The following is a 22,242-nucleotide window of genomic DNA, read 5'->3' as shown; positions in this document are numbered from 1 at the left end:
TAATTTAAAGTACTTCTTAAGCATAAGACAGTCTTTATTTAAGGTACTGGTCATCCTAATGGTCTAAATATCAGAGACTTCTGACTAAAGACATTTATTCTGGACGAAAAGATCAAGTACTCTGCTGCAAGTCCTCCTTTTGATTTAAAAAAAAAAAGGGGGGCAGGGGGATTAGATATACATTTAGAACAAGAAGTCTTTCAGCATGAATAAGCAGACCAAATGACTGCATTAACTTCAAGCTATTACGCATTTGTGTGAAACCATGCTAGAACTACAATGCTGCCAGCACTGTATTCTTCCCGTGATTTCCAAATCATAGCAGTAAGAAATAAATTTTTCCTAGTCACCAGCCCAATGGACTGCTGTTTGCTCTGGACATGAAGCTAGGTTCTTGCCTGCTGTTCATGAACACAAGATTCTGCAGGCCAGGTCGTCGTTGCTTCTGTTTCTCTCTCGATTGTATTCAGCTTATTCTTTCTGTGACTGCTATGTGATTTTTTTGTATAGGTACATAGATTTGGCTTGAATAATCTCACTTTGGAATTTTCATATTATTTAGTCATTTGAAAATAATAATTTATAACTTTATGTCTGTGCATGAAAATTATCACTAGAATGAAAGATTGTAAAATTCAAGTCAGATTCATTTTTCTGAATAGGAGCATGCTTAGAACTTTAGTAAGACGGGGCTTTGCCTTACTGAGCTCACCATCTATATGGTGAAGTTGCAATACTGATGTTTGCTCTAATAGACATATTTAATACATAAAAATGAAATTTCCACAAAGTGCTCTAATGAATTAGTGTCACAGTGAGGAATAAAGACAGTCTGATTACAGAAATGGTATTATGTTCCTACACTGTGTTCAACATCCTGTATTCCCCTCTCTGGTTATGTAATAGCAGCAGCAACATTCAAGGAAAATTGCTACTTAGGTTTCACCCAGGAATCTGTATCTTGCTTGATCAATTTTATCAGAAATGTCTGACCTGTCAGTCTCTCATTTCTCCACACTGTGATCTCTGTTCTGACTTTCTGTTTTGTTAAGATCCCTTAACTTCTCTTCAGCATAATAGTTTATCTAAGGGATCTCATCCCATTTATTTTAAAAATCTGTTTTCTGTACTTTGTACATATCAGTAGCACACCTTCTAGCAATATACTTTATCCAGATTGCATCATTAATTGAATCTGCACAGTAACTCTCAGCTCCAAAATAAGGCATTTTACCAAAGATAACAGTAGTATAATCATGAAGTTGATATAGTGGTTCCAAATTTGAAGCTGAAAGAAAAAGGAAAACAAGTAGGTTTTCAGGTTGATTTTATAGATTAAAGGAGTCAAGTATTTTTTATATCTCTGAATAATTACAGAGAGAAGATGCTAAGCGAAAAAACCACATTATGTGATATGACCTTTACTTACTGCTAAGACTTGAACTCCAGCATCAGAATATCTCTACTATTGTAAATTATTATCATCCAGGTTTATGAAAAGTGCTGAGGAAATTAAGAGGAGGAAGTGGAGTCTGCTTTGTACTGAATCAAAACTGAAATTACTGCCTTCGTCCATTTACTTTAAATGGATCTTTACAATGGATTTTTTTTTAATTGTCATTTGGCTGGCTGTTGATTGTCCATGTGGCGTCCTCACAGGGAATGTATTACAGTAGTTTTGCGAGGATGAAAATGATATAATGAGTAAGGTTTGTTTACTCGCATTAATAGCAAAATCATATCCATTAGCATTCTAAATATAAGAATCTTACTAAAATCTTTCTGATATCTGAATTACAAGAGGAAGTGATATATTTATCTGTTCTCTAGTCCATTTTATTGAAATGCCATCATTGTAAACAAGTTCTGAATGCTGTAGTTCATTTGTATCCATTAAGTCCAAAGACATTATAACATGAAATGTGTGGAAAGGACAAGTGAACAAAATTTAAACCACTAATGTTGTGAGAACTGCAGTAGAAGTGGAAAAGCTATTAATTGTACTTCCACTTCAAGAATTTGGCTGGTAAAGGAAATAAATGCAACCTTTTGAATGTAATTGTATCTGCTCTGAAAATATGTTGTAGTGACTAACTAAACATTGGGTGTTTTTTAAAAAAGTAAGTCTACTTCTAGGTGAATTAATTAAACACTTGTGGGTTGCATTGCTTTTTACGTAGCCCTGAAGTTGTAAAGAGTGAGCCGTATGGAGAGAAGGCTGATGTCTGGGCTGCAGGATGCATCCTTTATCAGATGGCAACTCTGAACCCACCATTTTACAGCACCAATATGCTCTCCTTGGCAACTAAGGTATTCAGATTTGCCAGATCAACCTACCAATTACTTCTGCATGTGTTCACTAGATCCATGAGAATTTATGTTTAAGGTTATAGAAGCATAAACTGCTCTCTGGTCTGATGTGTGAATGAGCACAAGTGTTTATCATTGTATGAATTGCTGTCTTGCCATTCTAAGTGTAAAAATTGCTTGTACATGTTAGTATATTATTACCTCTCAGACTAGCATGTTTTTATCATTGCATTTGGTGATAGGACCTTTAGATATATAAAATTTCTTTATGTACTGTAATATTGGATTTTCTATAGCATTGTGTGTTACAACTTAGGATGCGATCATGAATAAAAATAAATCTTTTTTTTTTTTTGTTTCCCTTAGTCAGATATTGTAGCCCTTTGATCTACAGTGATTATGTATGTTAATGTGGATACCTGATTAAAAATGACATTCTGCATTAGAAGATATATTCTGAGTTGTTATGCAAGCTAGGGCTGATGATGTACTGCCCATCAGGTTGTTTCAAGGAGCAATACTTATCATATGGCATCTTCAAATAAATAATGGAATATTTTTCTTCAATTAACTGTAGATTATTTATTTTGCAGATAGTAGGGGCCATGTATGAACCTCTGCCAGAAGGACTGTACTCTGAAAAAATGTCATTTACCATTAAGAGGTAATTACTCATCTAGTTTTATTTCAGCATCTTGCTGAAAAGATATTTTGTTTTGTATCTTTCCATGTGACAGTTTGCTGACTTTAGCAACTGCCAGTATTTGTCTCTGAATATGAAATATCTTCTGATTTAAAGAAAAACGGAGATATGTCCTTACAAAGCTAATAGCATATGCAATATAGTTGCATACATGCAACTGGAAAACTCATGCCGGTATAGTCAGCACCAGTAGGGACTTTATACTCACTACTGAAGTTTAACAATACCAGTGCTGTAGTTAATTCCCCACACATCAGTTTTCCCCCACATGAAAATATAGCATTTTGAGTAATTTTCAAGTGCAGTTTATGGTCAAGGAAGTAATCCTGTTGCAGTATCTTATTTATACATCACTGTATGATCACATTCATAGTTTTGTGTGTTTATTTGACTGATAGAAATATGTTACCCACTAACTTCTAATCCTGTTAGCAGGATAGCAGAGATAACAAAGCAGAGATAACACAGTAATGGAAGAAAAGATGAGCCTGTATTTGTTCTGCTCACTCATCACATATTTCTCTTAGCTATGGTTACATCTTCCTGGTGATAATGTAATGTGTAAGGAGAAGTATAGAGAGTGAATTGGTGAACTTCTATGAAATTTAGCTCCCTTGATTTTTCCATTTTAGAAAAGCTCCACTTAGCACAAAAATGCTTTTACTTTCTCACTCAGATGTTGAATTCCATCTCTAAAAAGCACTTTACTGTACAAAGACTATAATGTTTTTATACTATTTTTTATTGTACAAAAAAGTTTCTGTTATTTAAAGACCTTGAGGATGAAGGACAACAATGGAGAGGATAGGAGATAATAGAACTAACATTTACCTTTAAGAGGTCCTGAAATGAATTTTAATATTTTAAATATTTACAGATATTTGTAGTTAGAATAACTGACTTTATTAATTCATTGCTCGCTGTTTAAGAATAATATAGTAATCCCAGATGCATCCAGAAAATACCTGCCAGTTACATCATATCAGTATTGATATGTATTGCATTCTCTTACAAATTTTAAACATATCTTTATCCAGTGACTTAGATAAAGTTATGTGAGTATCTGTCCCTCTCTTTTCTTTCTTTTCACTCACGATAATGATGAGACACTCTGTAATAGAAAGTTTTCACGGTTATTTCCAAGGCCAGCTATTGAGTTAGTTATGATTGCAGATACTGTGGCTGTATTAAACAGGTTTGCTGAAAGTCCCATATCATCATGAGACTGGCTGCTATGGTGGGTAGCTGATTTAAATAGATTATTAGATAGGTATTTGCATGAAAATATTAAAATTAAGTTTTCCTATCATGTAAGAATTTTTCCGCTTATTTTAATAGCAGTGAGAATCATAAAATGTTTTTTTAAAAAATGTTGATTCTCTTACTATGGGTTAATCCTTAAATGAAATATTATGTTTAGGTTTTGGCTTATGCTTTGTGAGATATTTAGAAAGAATAAAGAACATTAAAGAAAAGCAGTAATAATGAGATTTTACTTATAATATAGATGAGGAAATATTAGGAGAAATTAAGAAGTTCTTTCCAAATGACTGAGGCACAACACATAGTCAAAGATTAATGTCATAAATAGAAAAAATAATTTAGTGATAATGATTACAAAAAACATTGAAAGCTTCATGTTGCAACTGTAAATTTGCATTTAGTGTTATCATTGTTATTATTTAGTATTATTATTAAAATACAGTTTTATTGGATTAAGCTACCAAAGTAAGTTCTGGAATCATAATCATCCAAGTCTTTCAGAGTTGAACATCAATCTACTCAGTGTTTAGTCATAAATAAATAATTTCTTTCCAGATGCAGGGGAAATGGATTTAAGGCTTATCACAAATCTTTTATAGCTCACATCGTCTTGGAAATTTTGACCAACTTCAGTGGATTAAAATAAAAAATTAAAAAGAAAAAATCAAACAGAACATTTCTTAAGGGTGAAAAACTTGCATGTGTTTAAAGAAAATATCAAATTTTAAGTAAAACAGATTAACAGTTATGAAAATTAATGAGACAAATCAACAAATTTAAGCAAATTTAAACAAAAAAGATTAAAATCAAGAAGTTCAAGAACTGCAAAACATTTTCAAAACTGCTACTTTACATGGCAGTTACATTTATTTAGAAAGACAGTACTGTTTTAGAAATAGTAAAAGAATTCTGTGACACTAAAGTGTGTTGGGTTAAGTGTATCTGCATGCTAGCAGGTCAATAGTACTCTGCAGGGAAATCATAGTAAATTATCATGTTCACTGGAGTTAACAGATTTAAGACAGTATATCGTACATGCAGAACTGTCCCTATCAGCTTTCATATCCTACACTACATACAAAATATTCTGGGGATTTAAAATAGATCTAATAATGTATTATCACTGTTACTAAACAGCTACCTTGGGTGCCTGAAACAAGAACTGTAGAACTGTAAAGTAATCTAGGTTGGAAGGGACCCCCGGAGGTCATCTAGTCCATCTGCTCAAAGCAGATACAAATAAATCTTGTTGCTCGCTGCTCAAGGTCTTGTCTAACTGAGTTCTGAATATCTTGAAGGATGGAGATCCCACAACTTCTCTGGGCCCTCTTCAGTGTTTGGCTTTGTGATTGGCAGTAGTAGTAGTAATAAGAATAATCCTTATATCTAATCAGACTTTCCTGTCTTCTAACTTGTGTCTATTGCCTCTTGCCCTACCACTGTGCACCTCTGAGAAGGATCTGGCCCCATCTTTTCCATACCCTCCCATTACATAGATAGCAATCAGATCTCTATGTAGGTGGCCCAGCTCCCTCTGACAGCAGCCCTGCCCCATGTATGAACTGATCCCTGCAATTTGGTGTTCACAAACATTTTGAGAATGCACTCCATCCCATCATCTAGGTCATTAATAAAGACATAAAACAGTGCTGGCCCAATATCAATCCCTGAAGGATGCTACTTCCAGCCACCAGCTGGACTTTGTACTGCTGATGACATCTCTTTGCACCAGGAAGTTCAGCCAATTATCTACCTACCTTATAGTCCTGTGGATACTGTGGGATATTGTGTCAAAGGCCTTACTAAAACAAAGCTACCCACAGCATATACTGCTCTCCCCTTGTCCACAGAGCCAGTAATCTCATCATAGAGAGCAATCAGGCTAGTCAGGTATGACTGCTGTTTGGTAAATCCATCCTGGCTGTTCCCAGTCACCTTCTTGTACTTTGTGTGCTTGGAAATGACTTCCAGGGGAATTTGCTCTATTATTTTCCCAGGGACTGAGGTGAAGCTGACTGGCTAGTGGCTTCCTGGATCCTCCATCTTGCTCTTCTTGGATATGCGCATGATATTCAGCTTTTTCCAGTCTACAGAAACCTCCCTCTGATCCTTTCAGACATGATGGATAGTGGCATTGACTGGTTGCATCAGCACCCTGAGGCTCATCTCATCTGGTCCCATGGGCTTGTGTATGTCCAATTGGCTTAAATGCTTTCTCACTATATTTGCTAGTGTGTGGTAATGCTTCATGCTCATGGATTCTACAGGTAGGCTCAGAGATTTGGAATACTTAAGGCCAAAGTTTCCCAATGGAAAAGGAAGGAAAAAAGGGATTTGAGTGCCCCAGCCTTTTCCATGTCCTTTGTCACTAGGTTGCATAGTGGGTCCACATTTTCCTTAGCCTTTCTTTTTTTGTCAGTATACTCATAGAAGGCCTTTCTTCTGCCTTCCACATCCATTGCTAGTTTCAGCTCCAGCTGAGCTTTGGCTTTCCTAATGTGCCACCCTTTGGGCAGTAACTGTATATTCTTCCTGTGTAGCCCACCCCTGCTTCCTACACACAGGAGTGGGCTGTTCTTGTGCTTTGAGGTGTCCCTGAAGATTAGGTAGCTCTTCCAAGCTTTCTCTTTACCTTCCAGGGCAGTCTTCCATGAGATTATACCAGGAAGATCCCTGACAGGCTGAATTCTGCTCTTCTGAAGTCCTGTGCTGTTGACCATACAACCTTTCTCACCCCTCTCAGGATTTTGAACTCCACAGTTTGATGGTTGCTGTAGCCAAGGCTGCCCTCAATCTTCACATCCCTGTCTGATTCTTCCTTGTTTATGAACAACAGGTCTGGCAGAGTGCCTTTGCTATTTAGCTTCTGAATCATCTGCACCAAGAAATTGTCATCAACAGATTCCAGAAATCTCCTGGATTTCTGCACTCAGCCATATTACCCCATCAGCAGATATCAGAGTGTTTAATAGGCCCCAATGAGTATGAGTGCCTGCAAGCATGAAGCTTCCTCCATCTGTCCAACAAAGGCTTCACTGACTTCCTTTTCTGTTTTGGGTGTTTATAGCAGGCATCTACCACAATGTCACCCATGTTGGTCTGTTCTTCTGATCCTTACCCATAGGCTCTTGACTACACGCAGCCAGGTGTTGGACTGCAGGTTGCATCCACCCTGACTTGAGCCTTTCCTCCTCACTGGAAGAATTGAGGAGAACACCACCTCAGCCCCCTGCCCTTCACACTTGACTCCAGTGCTCTGTAGTCACTTTTGGTGTGTTCAGGGTCAGCCCTGGTAGTGTCATTGGTGCCCATATGAATGAGAAGCAAGGCGTAATAGCCCAAGGGCCAGATGGGTTTTAGCAGTATCTCCACAATGTCCTGAATCCAAGCATCTCGCAAGCAACAGGCTTCACAATCATCAAATTGGATCAAGTAGATGGGTGCCTCTGTTCCCTCAGTCTCAAATTACTGCTGCTTCTTATTGTGATGTAGACACTTGATTCAGACTCACTTGGCTCTCGTGTGTGCTCTGTTAGGTCTTGTTCTTCCTCACCTGTTCCCAGGTCACTATACCTGTTCTGTAGTTGTGTATCTGTAGGCAGAGAAAAAGCCTTCCTTCTGTTGGCAGAAGTCACAAGTCTCCAGCCTACCTCCTCTTGGGAGCCTCCATCCACTGCTCCTTTGAGGGTAATCTCTAGGTTTTCCTCCTTCTTTGCATTGTTTGGGCGTCTTGTCTCTGCAAAGTCTCTGTGGAGATCTTACCATTCTCCTGTAAATCCTCTTGGCAGCACACTTGTCTCCTTCACAGCTGCTTCGTCCAGCAGTGCAGCACGGTGACAAGAGCACAGTCCTCACAGGGGAGGCCAGTGTCTCCCCTAGCCCCAGGAAGAGGTACCAGGCACTGCCTGGGAGTGCACAGCAGCAGCCCCCCATAATAACAGTTCTCTCTGGGTCAGTGCCTCGGGAAGTGCCAAGGGTAATTGTTCCAGCTGATGCCAGAGACTGTGCTCTGTGGTGTGTCAACACCAAGGGTGCACAGTGTCAAACTGTCGCACGCAGGCTTGAACAGAGTGCTGGCCAGCGTGACTTGATAAATACCAGTGGAGGAATGCCGTGGTACTGAACAGTTTTTTAGAAAGAATTAATTAGATTTCATTAGAGAATGTTCTTTCTGTAGATGCTTGACTCCTGATGCAGAGGCACGTCCAGACATAGTGGAGGTCAGCTCACTGCTGTCTGATGTGATGATGAAATACCTGGATGTTTTGTCCACCTCTCATCTCATGTTGGAGAAGAAACTGGATCGGGAGAGGAGACGGACGCAGAAATACTTCATGGAGGCTAATCGAAATGCAGTAACCTATCACCATCAGCTTTCCATTTTATCACAAGTAAGTAGACGTATTAGGCTTTATGTTTTCTTATCATTGTTTTCCATACCTGAGAAAATAAGGTACAACAAAGCAGAAAATAAACCAAAATGAAAAGACCCATCCTCTTAGAACAAACATTTTTCCATGCAGGCTCTTTAATTTATTTTTAAAGAGGTATTCATTCATTTTTTGTGGACATGCTTATGCAGGAAAAATATCAGTATCTTAAAAACTGATACCATTCTATGTTGGAAAATAGCATTGTTATGGAGGTACTTGCAGTTTTGATAGAATCTGATAACGTTTAATTATTACTGCATGCTTGTGAATGGTTTGTGAATAGGAGAATATACACTTGGCTAGGGTGGAACAAATGGATAAGCTTGTGTATGATTCACAAACAATGACACCTAGAAAATGGAACCTATGCAAATATAATTTTTAATTACAGATTGCTAAATAAAGAACAGAGATGCTGATAAGGTATTTGCTAATGCTTTCTTACTGTCTGATACAGTTTTGCAGAAATACTTAAAATTCTTCCATTTGCTTCAGGCTGTGTTTTAAGCACTCTTGATGAAGGACATCAGTGTTTTACATAATGAACCAAATTTGTATATGATCTCAGAGAATTTACTTAAAAAAATAGAAGGACAATGCTTTTGTGTAGTAAAAGCTCACTGTGAAAATTATTGTTATGGTAATTATGAAGCAAAGTTGTAATTTACATGGCTACTCTTGTCTGTTCAGCTATTGTATCTCTCAGATTCCTTTTATCAGGGCTTGTTAGTTTGCACTGAAGAACCTCTGTGTAGGAAAAAGGTTTTCAGGAACACCTGGTCCCAAACTCATGGTTTTTTTTTTTTTTTTCAGTATGTTCTTTGTATTCACCTTCCTGGCCAAACATAAGACTTGTAGAAATTGTTAATCACTTTTTTTTTTTTCCCCAGCAGTTTTTTGACCTATCAGTCCAAGATCATTATTTGTATTATACCATTTTTTTTTTCAATAAAAAGGATGCCAACAACTTCCAGAAAAACCTCAACAAACCACTGTCATTTGAAATGTAAGAGGTACTGAGATGAAAGAAAGAGTAGGATTTATAACTTAGAACAGAATGAGCAATTATTTTCCATGTTTTTTGAGTGTTCCTACCCTACACATTTAGAAGCTTGTTGTATGCCATTATTTTTTCATATCTTGATATAGTCATTCTTTTGCATAACTGTCATGAAATTTGAAAAAACAAAAAAGATACTATGCATGGAAAGCTGCTTGATTTGGGATTTCAATGCAATTATCCTATCTTTGAAAGAAGAGTGCCCTGTCCAGACACTTGTAAGATATGATGGGACTAATAGCTTTACATTGAGGGTAGAGTACTTCTGTTTTGTATAAATACTTGAAAAACATACCTATCTACAAAACAAGAAAGAAAATGCCTCTGTATTTTGGGGGATAATGGCTAGTCTTCTCAAGGAAAGAATACTGTAGTTCTAGTTCTACTCCAATGGAACTTTTATCATGTAAAAGTAACAGGTACAACACGAGGATCTGACAATGACCCAGAACGCTACAGAAGCTGAGAGGAGTATGGTTCAGTAATGAGAAGTGGAAGACCTAATTGTGTGTCTTTACTGTAAATAAGATAAAATAAATCAGGCTAGGATCTTTCAAATTTCAGAGGAGTGCTGCAGGGCTTAGAAACAGAAGGAGCCATGTTGTTTCCTTGTTTGCAGTATTGTAGGAAAGTTTTATGAAGTTTATGAAGTTCATTGAGGATTTCTAATAAAGAGAATAATTATTCCTGAAAAGTTTCACTTTTGAAAAAAAAGACAATATTCTGACTAAAAGTACTAGGAAGAATTTCAAGCAGCTGTTCCTGAAATAAAAACTCTGTGAGATATGGACAACCTAATTCATCTTAGTCAAGGCCCCAGTGATTTCACAGCCAGGTAATTTGTCATTTTTCCATGGTGTCAGAGAATTCAGTGTTTCTGCCATGTAGTTCAATGTTTTGTTGAAGCCAGCTATCTTATAGTTTGTTTTCTCCTTACTAAAATGTACTTATGGCCTCCTTTTTCATCCCAGTTGTGTCATATAATGTTTCTGGAATAAAGAGTGTACTCTCTGTCTGGGTTTATGGAACTAAGCATAAGAGATCTTTTGGAGCCAGAGTGGAATCTGTGTTGCAAGTAGTTTAAGACCAGTATGGAAGCTGGTAAGTAGGCAATTGAAATGCAGGTCAGTAGATGATATTGGAGAAGTGCAGTTACCTTGCCTGGCAAGTATAGCATAAAATCCATGCTTGAAAATAGTCCTAATAAAAAGAATCATTATCAGCTCCCCACATAAATTCTTATCTTTCCTTGTTTTCCATAGAAATTGTTGTTTGTGTAAGAACAGAAGCAGATGGAGGTTTGAAAGGTGCTTAATAGAGTTAGCGTGTTCAGTTCTGAAAGGTTAACTTTGCTGACATAATACAGGGTGCAGAGGACCAAAACAAGTAATACTAATAACAGTAGTAATCACGTCTCACATAGTACCCTTCATTTCAAGGTGGTCAATATTATATTTTCATGCTCTGGGTAGGAAAAGGAGAGGAAAAAAGTAGTTTGTTTAAGGTCACCAAACAGACCAGTGGCAAAGCTGAGTTTTCGGTGTTCCAGGCCAAATCTCAGTCTCAAAACAGTAGCTGATTTAGCTAATAATGAAAGTATCTTTCTAATATTTTCCTTTAAAGAGATGAGAGGGTAGCCAAATAATAATTTGATTGCTTTTTTGAGGTATATAGATTTGAAAAATTTAGACATTATTTTGGCTGTTTGCAAAAAGCTGAAAATAAGTCACTTTTATTACTTTGGAAATATGTATTTGATTACATGGGCATCATCCATTATTGTTTCATTTACTGCATATATCCTGAAGTGTTTTTAACTTAGAAATAATGCTTAGAAGGCCTTGATAAGCCAGTGTGTTCACATACTGTTTGACATATAAACAGAATAACTTTTTTCTCATTGCCAGATTTTTTAATGTAAAACATCAATATACATACCTAAAACAATATAGAATGCTGAATATTGAGATCTGTCCTGTATTTTGAATGTGGGAGAGAAAACTGTAAGCTTTATAATTGGAGTCTGTCAGCTAAAAATATATAACAAAATATGAGTCATTTGTGCCTCCTGCTACTCTGATGAGCCAGGTAGTCAGTCTATCATGTCTGCCCATTTTTAATATATTCTCTGAGAGCAGATTCCTTTTCTCAATTTCTGAAGTTCTGATCTGTGCATATGGCATGCATGTTCTGTCACATTCTTTTTCTTTACCAGGTTTTAGTAATACAGTGTTCTTTGGGAATTTCAGCTTATTTTACGTTTTGTATTAATAATGTCACTAGAATACACATTTTGTTTGTAAATCCACATATGCAAATCCATGTATTCAAATGAAGTTCCCAGTTATGCAGAGTAATGGGAGACTAAGATGCTTAGATAATGGAAAAGTAGATACAACTTTTGTTTCTGAGTGTAGTGTGATCTATGGAGTGGCTCCACATCCAGTGTTTGTCAGGGCTGATAGGGAGTCAGAAATCATTAACACTGCTTGGGCTAAGCTTGTCCATTTAGGTCCCCATTAGCAGCTGCTTTGTTCTAATGTTCAAACACACAAGAATGCGTATTAGCATTTTTCTGTTTTCACACTTGAACTGATAAGTCTTCCCCTAACCCAGCATGCTGAAGAGCATGGCATATAGACCCAAGGTGAGTTGTCTTCCATCTGTCATCCAGTCAACACTGGCCCTCCCAGACCTAAATCTGCTGGTATCAAGGTACTGCATATCTGGTGGACTAGGATGCTACTGCTGGGAGACATATTTTGATTATTCTGCTTGCAGGCAGCTTGGTTACGGCCTATGCTAAGAAGCCTGCCTCTCCCTCTTGCAGAAGCAGTTCAACTATTTATTGGCTGGAAATAGAGAAAGAAGCAGTATAGGAGTTTTCAGACAGGACTACATCTAAACTAAAGAGCCTGGCCAGACCTGAAACAGACGTTGCAGTTTCCTTCCTGTCTTCCATCTGTGGTGTAAACCTTCATAATCCACCTGTAGATAATTAAGAGTAGATTGTGTTATGTCTTTTCTAGATTTGTTTAGAAACATGAATGGTGTACCTAAAATCTTGAGAAATGTTGGGATTTCTTTGTATGTCCCTTCTGTCACAAAGACCATGATGTAAATAACTGTGAAGCATTTTGTAGGAATACCTGTAAATACAGACCATGCTATTGCTCCCGCTCTTCTTTATCCACAGGAATGGATTTTCTTTATCCCAATCTTTTTCTTCATCCACTGGGATGTATGGCCAAAGGGGCAAGGGTTAAAGCTCATGGTTTAAGAATCCATACTTTTGTAACCACCCTGCAGGCTACTGGCAACTCTTATAATTAAAAGCAGTCATCAATTTCCTCAAGTTTTTAGAGAAGAAATTAAGACAGGATCATAGCTCTCTGAAAGGCAAAGAAACACCAAATGATTTAACTGCATTTTCACCAGGTCATTTCCCCCCATACCATATTCAGTTCTGCACTGTTGGCTATTGTTGTGCTAATAATCATGTTAGTTTTTAAGCATCACCACATGCATTACAAAGTAGTGCTTAATTAGCAATTCAATTTGAATTAATCTATTTTTTTGTTAACTCAGAAAAAGACATAAAGATTGGATTAATGTTCATTTTAATTCCTCTTTCTTTGTGTTTAGATATATATTTTGCTTAGTTCAGCCAATCAACGCATGAAAGAATTTTTTTCTTAAAACAACTGTGCATGAATGCAGCAACTGTTTTTGTCTTGGTTGAAGCAAAGAGTATGTTTGGTTTTAAAACACTTAGAATGCAACAGGTTATTAATATTGCAGCAATATAGTCCAATCTTTACATTAGGTTGAAATATTCAATTCCTATCTTTATTAAAAATTGATTATTAAAAATCTTCCAAAAAAATTGGGTGGTATTGCCTGTCTGTATACAATTCCCATTGCTTTAGAAATGAGTGAGGACTCAGGAATGTCATGAAAGCTTAGCATTCCACAAATTGTTTTCTTCTTCCACCTTTCACTCCATTGATTTTGTTCTGACACTGTTCTGTTTTGGCATTTATGTAGCAGGTACTGGAATTAAAGTTTAAATATTAGAAATTACAGTTGGTGTGATAAGAAGAAAGTAACTTTTTTAGATTTATACAACTTATGTTTGGAGAATAAAATAATGATGCAAAAACTGTTTTACAGGTATAATTTCTTTAACAGTTGCTGAATGTAGAAAATAGTCATCACAAAGTAACTACCTCTGAAAATGTATGATCAAACTATTAAGGACAAATCCATAATATGTTTAATTCAGCTTCAATTTGTTAGTGCATCAAAGTACTTTAATAGAATCACAGAATATAAGGCAGGAAGAGTTGTCAAAGATTATCTTGTCCATCTCCAAACCTTAGAGTTAGTTACCTGTCACTCCTGACAGGTATTTGACCAGTCAGTCATAGAAATGTCAAGTGATAGAAAGTCTCTCCCAAGGCAAACTATGCCAAATTAGGGAACAATTTGGAACCAGCAGAAATGCAAAAACTGTCTTTACAGTCAGCAGTCTTGTGTCTGAATGAGTCTTTTTTCCATCCAAAGATAATGACTGGAGAACCATGAGGATGCCTGAAGCAATGTCAGAAGATAATTGGAAATCCTGGGCATACCCATAGCACATATACACTGTACTATATACTGTACCTGCAGTTAGTCTGACGCTTTCAGGGAATGTTGGTCTCGCTTTTTATGCTTGACAGAGTAGATGTGTTATGGATGTCTTGTTTCCAGGAGATATTAGATGGACATATGCACGTGCACATATGGGATGTATATGACACTTGAAATTTTCACACCCAGTCTTAAGTGTCACATAATTGCTCTGACAGCACTAAGTCCAGAATGCCCCCAGAACGCTGCATTTACTGAGCACATTCAAATCTGTTACATAGTGTATGAACACTTATTTCTCTCTGCAGGATCCCAGATAGGTGCAATAGGTGAACATTTAATTACTGTTAGATGGTTTTAAAGTCTAACCTAGATTTTACTTGTTGCAGCTTAAGCTGCTTACTTTTTGTCCTCCCCACTGTGGAAATATGTAAGAGTTACTTCTTTTCTCTTATATCTCCACTCTGTATTTTTTTTTCCTTTGGACTGAATAATCAAATTCAGTCAGTCTTATTTTGTAAATTGTGTTTTGTAGACCTCTGAGTATTCTCATTTCTCTCCTTTGCTGTATCTCCACATTTTTTAAGTACAGTGTTCAAAACTAGACTAGAAATTTACTGAGAACCTTATTGGTACTGAGTAGAAAGATTGCGCAGTTCTTAGGAGATGATTCTCTTTATACATCCCAGTATGATGTTTACTTTTACATGACAGCATGGTATTGAGTCACACTCTGTTTCTGATCCACCAAAATCCCCATATCTTTTCCTGCAGAGGTGCTGTCTGACCAGTCCTTCCCCAGTCTGTGCATTTGTACAGTTGTTTCTCCTTGCTCATAGAACTTTGCATTCTCCATATTTAAACTTCATCAGTCTTTTTAGTTTCTCCAGTTTGTAGTTTGTCAAAACTTTCTTCAAAACCTATTGTCAGTTGCACTGATGCAACTCTGTGTATGATGTATATGCTGTAATGTGGTATATGAGGTGAATGTATGACAGTCAATGCACATTTAATAGGCAGTCTATCTACCCCATTATGCAGATTATCATTGCAATTCAGTGACAACATTGAATGGTTTTGGAACAAAGTCAGAAGGGAGGCTGAAAAATTGTGCTTACTACCCATTTTCAGTTTGACAAACATTCAAAGTAGTTACTAAGTTGGGTACAATTTCTATGGTCAATTGTACAGCCAACTGATTGTGATTTTGTCTAGGTCACACTTCCCTAGCTTTCTTGTAAGATGTCATGAGAAACATTGTCAAAAACCTTACTAAAACCATTATAGGTAACATCTACTTCTTGTTGCCTGTGCACAAGAGCTGTTACCCTCTTACAGAAAGAAATATGTAGGTTTAGTATGTTTTTTTCTGGACAATTCCATGTTAGCTGTTACTCATTTTATTGCTATCTTCTAGTTTTACAAATAGTTCAATAGTGGAAGTAGTTCTATTTTTTTTTCCCCTTGAAATAGAAATTCAGTTGACTAGTATAATGCTGTAATTACTTGTCTCTAATACAGAAGATTAATTAAACACTATCTGCAAATGCCACTAGAGAGCTTTATATTTCTTGAAGACAGAAAAGTTAATTCTTCCACACAACAGTATGGCAAAACAGCTAAACAAATGCTCAATATCTTTATTTTAATTAAACCTAGGCTTTTTTTTTCTTTTTGACAGTGTTAATTTTAATCTATAAAAGATTAGATTTCTGTTGGAAGTCAAAAACACCAATTTAGGTTTCCCTTCTCCAAAGATAAAAGTTTATCTGATTTTACAGTGGTAATGGTGACCAGTGAAGAAAGAGACAGTGCAAGTGTACAGGATATGGATGAAGAGTCCCAGCTTGTAGACAGAAGTATTTCTTCATGGCTGGGATACAATTTTCAGGTGTTTCCAGAGATGCTTTTGCTCAGTCATAAGGATGAATTCTGGGAAAAAAGTTTAATTGGTTTATAATTTGAACATTTTTGCACAGGGACTCTTTTGCCCTTAGATTTTCTTTTGAACTGTGTTTGTTTATACTAGAAGGCAGAGTTTGTTTCAACAAAGGTGGGGAACAATTGGACCCATGGGGAAACTGAGGTACTAGTTTATTATGAAAATGTGAAAATAAAACAGATCAACTGAAGAAGCCTCCAGAAAGATTTGCAAAATACTGGACTCTAGAATAATGTGTAGGTATGAGCACAGTTCAAATGAATATCTGTCAGTCTAACTCATGTTTCAGTGTTTCTGATATTTTGAATATCCCACTGTTTAATAGATTTCTTCAAAGTATCTGTCTTTCTGCCTATCTGAAAGAAGTCTCTCCGAGGATATGGAAATGGTTGTTTCAAGGTGTTGGAGAATACTTTCTCCATGCTCTTCTCAGAAAATTATATTCTTTTTATCCTTAGATTCTTATGTGGTTCCTTATGGTCCCACTCCAAAGCTGAGCAGAAGTGGCACTGAACTCGCATCCCAGTCTCCTTCAGTCAGTGTACTTTTGTCCTAAATCCTGACTGATTTAGATTTAGTAGCATCCTACTCAAAAAGGAAACAATATATAATCTCACTTTTGAAAATTATCAGCTATTTTCTACGTAGGGCAAAATATATCACAGCAAATTTATATATTACTCTCAGATTAGTAATGAGATACTATATTTCTCTCTGTTCAGATATTATGTAAATGGACCAGATTTTAGGTATAGACAGGTTATAGCTTTAAAGCTTATATAACTGCTTTAAGGCTTTAGGATACGTTTCACTGATCTCTGAACTGTTTCTGTAGCATGTATGATGATTATTTTTATCATGAGATCTACAGAATTCAGTTCAGGCATTTCAAACAGGTTTCCTTTCTTGATGTGGCACTTAAATCTGACACCAAGTGGTAACAGCAGTCTTTTTGATCTTTTTTTTTTCCACTTAGCTCCACTTGATTTACAAGTTATTGTTAACAATTAGTCATTTGAGTGTGAAGTTCAGTATTGGCAATGTTGAAAGGAGTTTTAAGTTTGAAATGTCCATGCAGTTTGACCCTTCTCCCCTTTTACTTTGTTTTCTTTGATGTAGAACAGGTGAATTCGTTCTCTTCAGTAATTGTGCACTTACTGTTCAGGGCACAATAAGCATGCTCATGTGTCATGACTGTACTAGTCTCTTTAAGTGAGCTTGAGAGTCATCCTTAGTGGTTGCCATGCTGTGCTACACTGCAGTCACTGCTATTGTGGCATCTTGGACATAAGCTCAGTCCAGTACTTAAGCATAAAATGATCTTTTCCCACCCAAATTTAAAGAGAAAACTTGACAAGCCATCTCTTACAAGTTAAATTACGGTTTTGGGAATAGAACAAAAGATGGGGAAATAATTGAAGCAGACCATTTTGCAGGCAGAGATATAGTCAGTGCTCAGGGGTGCAGTAAGGTTTCTGAAGGAGGAAGGGTTTTCAGAATGCACCCATTCTGCTGTGTCCCAATCAGGTCAAAATACTTCATGGGAAAGACTTTGGAAGAATATTGTCTTAGATTCAAGTCAAATTGCCTTTGACATCTTGGTAAGAACATAAGTATTTAGGAATGTATTATCTCCTGAAATTACTTCAATATTAAAGATACTCATTTGTTGATATATATTTATGTATGTTTATGTAATTTATCTCCTGTTCTCCTTTATCACACTTTGCTCTGACAAGATAGAGTAAAAACAAGCAGGAATTTATTTATGCACAGCAGAAATAACTTGAGAAGACTTGGAACAATATATGAAGAGATCATAAAACCAGTCTGTTTTCAAAACATGTTGCATTGAAATAGAAGCAATAACAGGGATCAGGGATCTTTATTCTTTCTAGAAAAGCTATAAACAATGACAGTAGCAGAGGCAGAATTTTATACTCATTGACGAACCCCTTGCTACATTTGGTCAGTTCAGTCTTGGGGAATCTCTCTGGCATCACATCATGTCAAGTTCACTTCATATTTTACTATCATCTTGACTGTTGTGCAGGTTTTGTATTGTCCAGAACTGGTCTGCTGTTTATTATCTTAAGCTGGAAGAGAGTAAATCTCCCATTGCTTGTATCTGGGAACCTACTATCTTTGTCCAGTCTTTTATTTTTTGTGCTGTTCAGTAGTTCTTTCTGGTCTGGCATTTGTTTAATTTTTTTCACTTTCAGTGCTTGTTATGAAAAGACCTTCCTCAAGAACAAAGATGCCTTTTATGTAAAGGCTAGAAATAATTTGTTTAGATTAAGAGTTTGAAAGTTTTGCTCTAAATTTAGAATCAGTGGCTGAACCAGGTACCATGTAGTCCTGGACTAACAGCTAAGTGGGAACAAAAAGTGCATTTTTATGTGTGTGTATATATGCAAGTGGCACTTTCATTTGCAGGTTTTCTAATGAGTGCTGGATAAGGACAATATGTGACATTTCCTTTTTGTTCTTTGTTGTCAGAAAAATTATGAGAAGTTGAGGCTTAATAGCAGCAGCAGTGGAGCAGCCAGTTGCAAAAGTGAATTTTCAGAAAATACTGACCTCCCAGCTGAAAGTTGCCAGTCTGCATGTGGAAAAGATGAGGAAAGAACATATGAAGAAATCCTAGTAGAAGATCACAGCACTTTAGAGAACTCTGAGAAAGGTAGTCATTAGCAAAAGAAGCATTAGGAATACTATCATGCTGGTCAGAGGTGGGTTAAAAGCTTCTTTGCTTTCATTTTTATGTGCAGATATGTTCTCTGAATTAGATGATGATCTGGACATATTGGACAATTCGAGCACCTCCAGTTCAAGTCATTTGAAAGACTCTGCTATTGGTAAGATTCCTTAATGAAGTGTACACTACTTTATAACAGCAAAGTAGTTGTTTATTCCAAAATATTAGGGTATTTCATGATTTTTTGCAAGTCCATTATCTGTTGTGGGTCCTAAGCAAAAAAAAAAAGTAAAATAACTGTGCCTCTGTGGCAGCCATTTCCAGTATAATACATTTTGCATCATGTTTTTCTTTGTGTAGCTTGTCCTTATATTTTGAAGTAATGCTTATGGAAACTAGAATATTATTGGGCAGCTTGACAAAGAAAGCGTTTTTAGATTTGAAGCATAACTAGTGTTGATAAGACACAGAAGGAAGGCAGTATGAAAACTTCTGTCTCAGTAACAATAATGCTATGCAAATGAATAAATGGAGTGCCCTGTTAGAGGGTGTGAAAAAGAAAGTTGAAAGAGGCAAGCTTTAGCTGTCTAGATGAATTGACTAAATGGAATTGAAGGAATGCTTAATGATTAGATTTGAATTAGGAAGGAATTATGAGACAAAACACAGCATTAATTCTGCCTGTAGTTATTTAAAGTAATCAGATACGAAAGTACCAGCTGTGTTGGGTGTTATCTTAAGTAATAATTTTTTGGATTATATTCTAAATATGAAAATGAAAAAAAAAAAAAAAGACATGTGAAACATCTGCAACCCCTGTGAGCTACCTGCTAAATTCTGAGCTACCACGGTCTACCTGTTAAATGGGATGGGATTCCGATTAGAGGAAAATCAAAGAGCATTTTATACTAGAAAAAAGGTTGATGTTAGACCTGAGCAAAATTTGAGATTTCCATTCATCCCATGAAGTTCTGACAGAAAATCTGTGGATGATTTAAATTGTCCTTTTAAAAGGTAAAGGGAATGTAGTTGTCTGAAGATTAACAAATTTTCTTGTTTTAGGGTCCCAGGCTTCAAAAAATATAGAATAACGCTACTTTATCTGTTTGTAGTGCTATTTGCTAGCTGGGTTTTCTTCAGATTTTGGCCCAGGTACTGAAGAAATACAACTGCTTTTAATTGAAATGTCTTGCCAATAGTGCAGGGTAAATAAATGATTTGATAATTCTACTTCAAATCCATTAATATGATTTGCTAATTGTAACTGGATAGCATGCCATTCTAAAGGCTGGAGGACCTGTGGCTAGCCAGCTCTGAGTTTATTGTCAAGGTTTTCTTACTAAAAAAAAAAAAAAAAAAAAGGAAAATAAACAAAAAAAGCTTTTTCTTTGCTACTTTCTTGTGCTAAGAGATTAATAAGAGAAGCTTACAGGGTACAGGGAAGCCTCCTCTGACTGTGGGAGGGGGCTGCATAGAAGGAATGTCTTGAGGAAAAGCAGCCTGTGGAGGCAGTGTTCTATTTTGGTGTTTATACTGAAGAATAACGCATTGTGCATCTCCCAGAAATTGAATTCTTCGTGGGCTAGTTCAGCATTGTACACAGATATTTGAAATCTTTGTGTAGTTTTTCACTTGCCACACCCAAAATGTTATTTGTAATTATTTCCTTGTTGTTAATTTTTCCTTGTTAAGATATGGACATTAACAAAACATCAACTTTTTCTAATATTTAAATATTTTTGTGCCAGATTTCCATTGATTTAATGGAATATTATAATTGGAAAGATCCGGTCAGTTCCTATTAATCCCAGTAATTTCAATCAGCCTTCCTAGAAGTCATTGCCCATTTTCCTCCCAGCATAGAGTTTAATTGGTATGTAGATACTTCAGGATTGCTTTTTCAGAAAAATAATTCTGCAGTCATACTTTCTTAGATCACCTGTAGTTTCTACTTAGTGTTGAAGTTAGCATTGTAGATCAGTCGTAATTAATGCTGGCAAAATTTTCTTCTTTGTAGATCAGTTGTAATTAATGCTGGCAATTTTTTCTTCTTTTCAGGGAAAAAGAAAAGACAGCTTTTAAAAAAAGTGTTATAAGTTCAGGATACTTGGGTATTGCTTGGGTTATGCTCCATTCATTGCTAATAAATGGCTAACTGTATGAATTATCAGCCGTGGTTTTGTCAGGCATGTCAACATTACAGGGGAAAATGTGACCAACTTTCATCTAGGTAACTTGGAAACTGCTAATATGAAAATGTGAGTTTCAGTTACAGGTGTATTGATCAGGGTCTTGAAAGGGGTTGTCTAATCATGCTGCCATCACATCACTTTCAGAGAAAACGTGATCTGCAAATGTAGAAAAATATTGCTCTATTTTAAAACTGGGGTGGTATTTAGTAAAAAGTTGTGATATACTGAGTTATTATTCAGTGGCACAGAAGCTGGTATGCATGTGAGTGACAGTGTTATAGTGTTTAGCTTTTTTTATAGTCCACTAATTGTCATAATATTTTTAATAATTTTACATACCCTGTGCTTTTAAATTATGCTTTAAGAAAAGGATTATTCTTAGTCTAGACAATGTAGTTCTACAACACCAGCTCCTGTAACAAATCCTAAGACTGCCAAATGCAGGATATGTAGATTCTGGAATAGTTGTTCATGCTACTTGAAATGATTAATCCTACAGGAGCTAGAGTCTGCACATTTCAGAAGAATAGAGGCAGTAGTGGGAGATGCAATTTCTTTCCCTGAAGTCCTTATAATTTGAAATAATAAAGATTGACAGAGGATAGGGACACAGTGAGTCAAAAAGCAACAAGGAGTGATGGGATGATTACAGGTTATTAGTTGCATTATTTTTCTTGTTTTAAAATCAAGAAGGTTCCCAAATTTACCTTAGCTTAGTCGGTTTTACTTGGTTTTGATTTGCAGTGTAACTGTGCCTGTATTTCTGCTGGTAAACCAAATAGCAGGAAAATATGTGGTATCTCTCGTGCATTGTGGTCCAGTAGAGCTAGTATGTCAGTTGGGTGAGAGAGAGGTTAAGTTTACTCTGTGTCTGGGAACACTTTTTGGAAAATATTTTTTGTTTCCTTGAATCATGTTCATTTACACTGCAATCAGGACAATGTCCTAAATACATTGAAAGACTAGTTCTGTGTAAAATATGCTATTAGAAAACCCTAGTCCTTAG

General features: G+C 36.3%; 1 protein-coding gene across 4 annotated transcripts in view; it reads left to right on the top strand.

Annotated features, from left to right (window-relative positions):
• NEK10 (NIMA related kinase 10) overlaps nucleotides 1–22,242 on the top strand; it is a 103,898-nt gene that overhangs the window by 59,276 nt on the left and 22,380 nt on the right. For all 4 annotated transcript variants that reach the window (XM_075705370.1, XM_075705368.1, XM_075705367.1 and 1 more), the window contains 5 exons: nucleotides 2,181–2,310; nucleotides 2,904–2,974; nucleotides 8,454–8,667; nucleotides 18,846–19,029; nucleotides 19,118–19,204. In XM_075705370.1, coding sequence (XP_075561485.1) covers nucleotides 2,181–2,310; nucleotides 2,904–2,974; nucleotides 8,454–8,667; nucleotides 18,846–19,029; nucleotides 19,118–19,204 — 686 coding nt within the window. The remainder of the gene's footprint in view (nucleotides 1–2,180; nucleotides 2,311–2,903; nucleotides 2,975–8,453; nucleotides 8,668–18,845; nucleotides 19,030–19,117; nucleotides 19,205–22,242) is intronic.

The sequence above is a fragment of the Pelecanus crispus genome, chromosome 2 (assembly GCF_030463565.1).
Source record: "Pelecanus crispus isolate bPelCri1 chromosome 2, bPelCri1.pri, whole genome shotgun sequence".
NCBI classification, from domain to species: Eukaryota; Metazoa; Chordata; class Aves; order Pelecaniformes; family Pelecanidae; genus Pelecanus; species Pelecanus crispus.
Note: the sequence above shows the minus strand (reverse complement) of the source record. Positions and strands in the feature narration are given on the sequence as shown.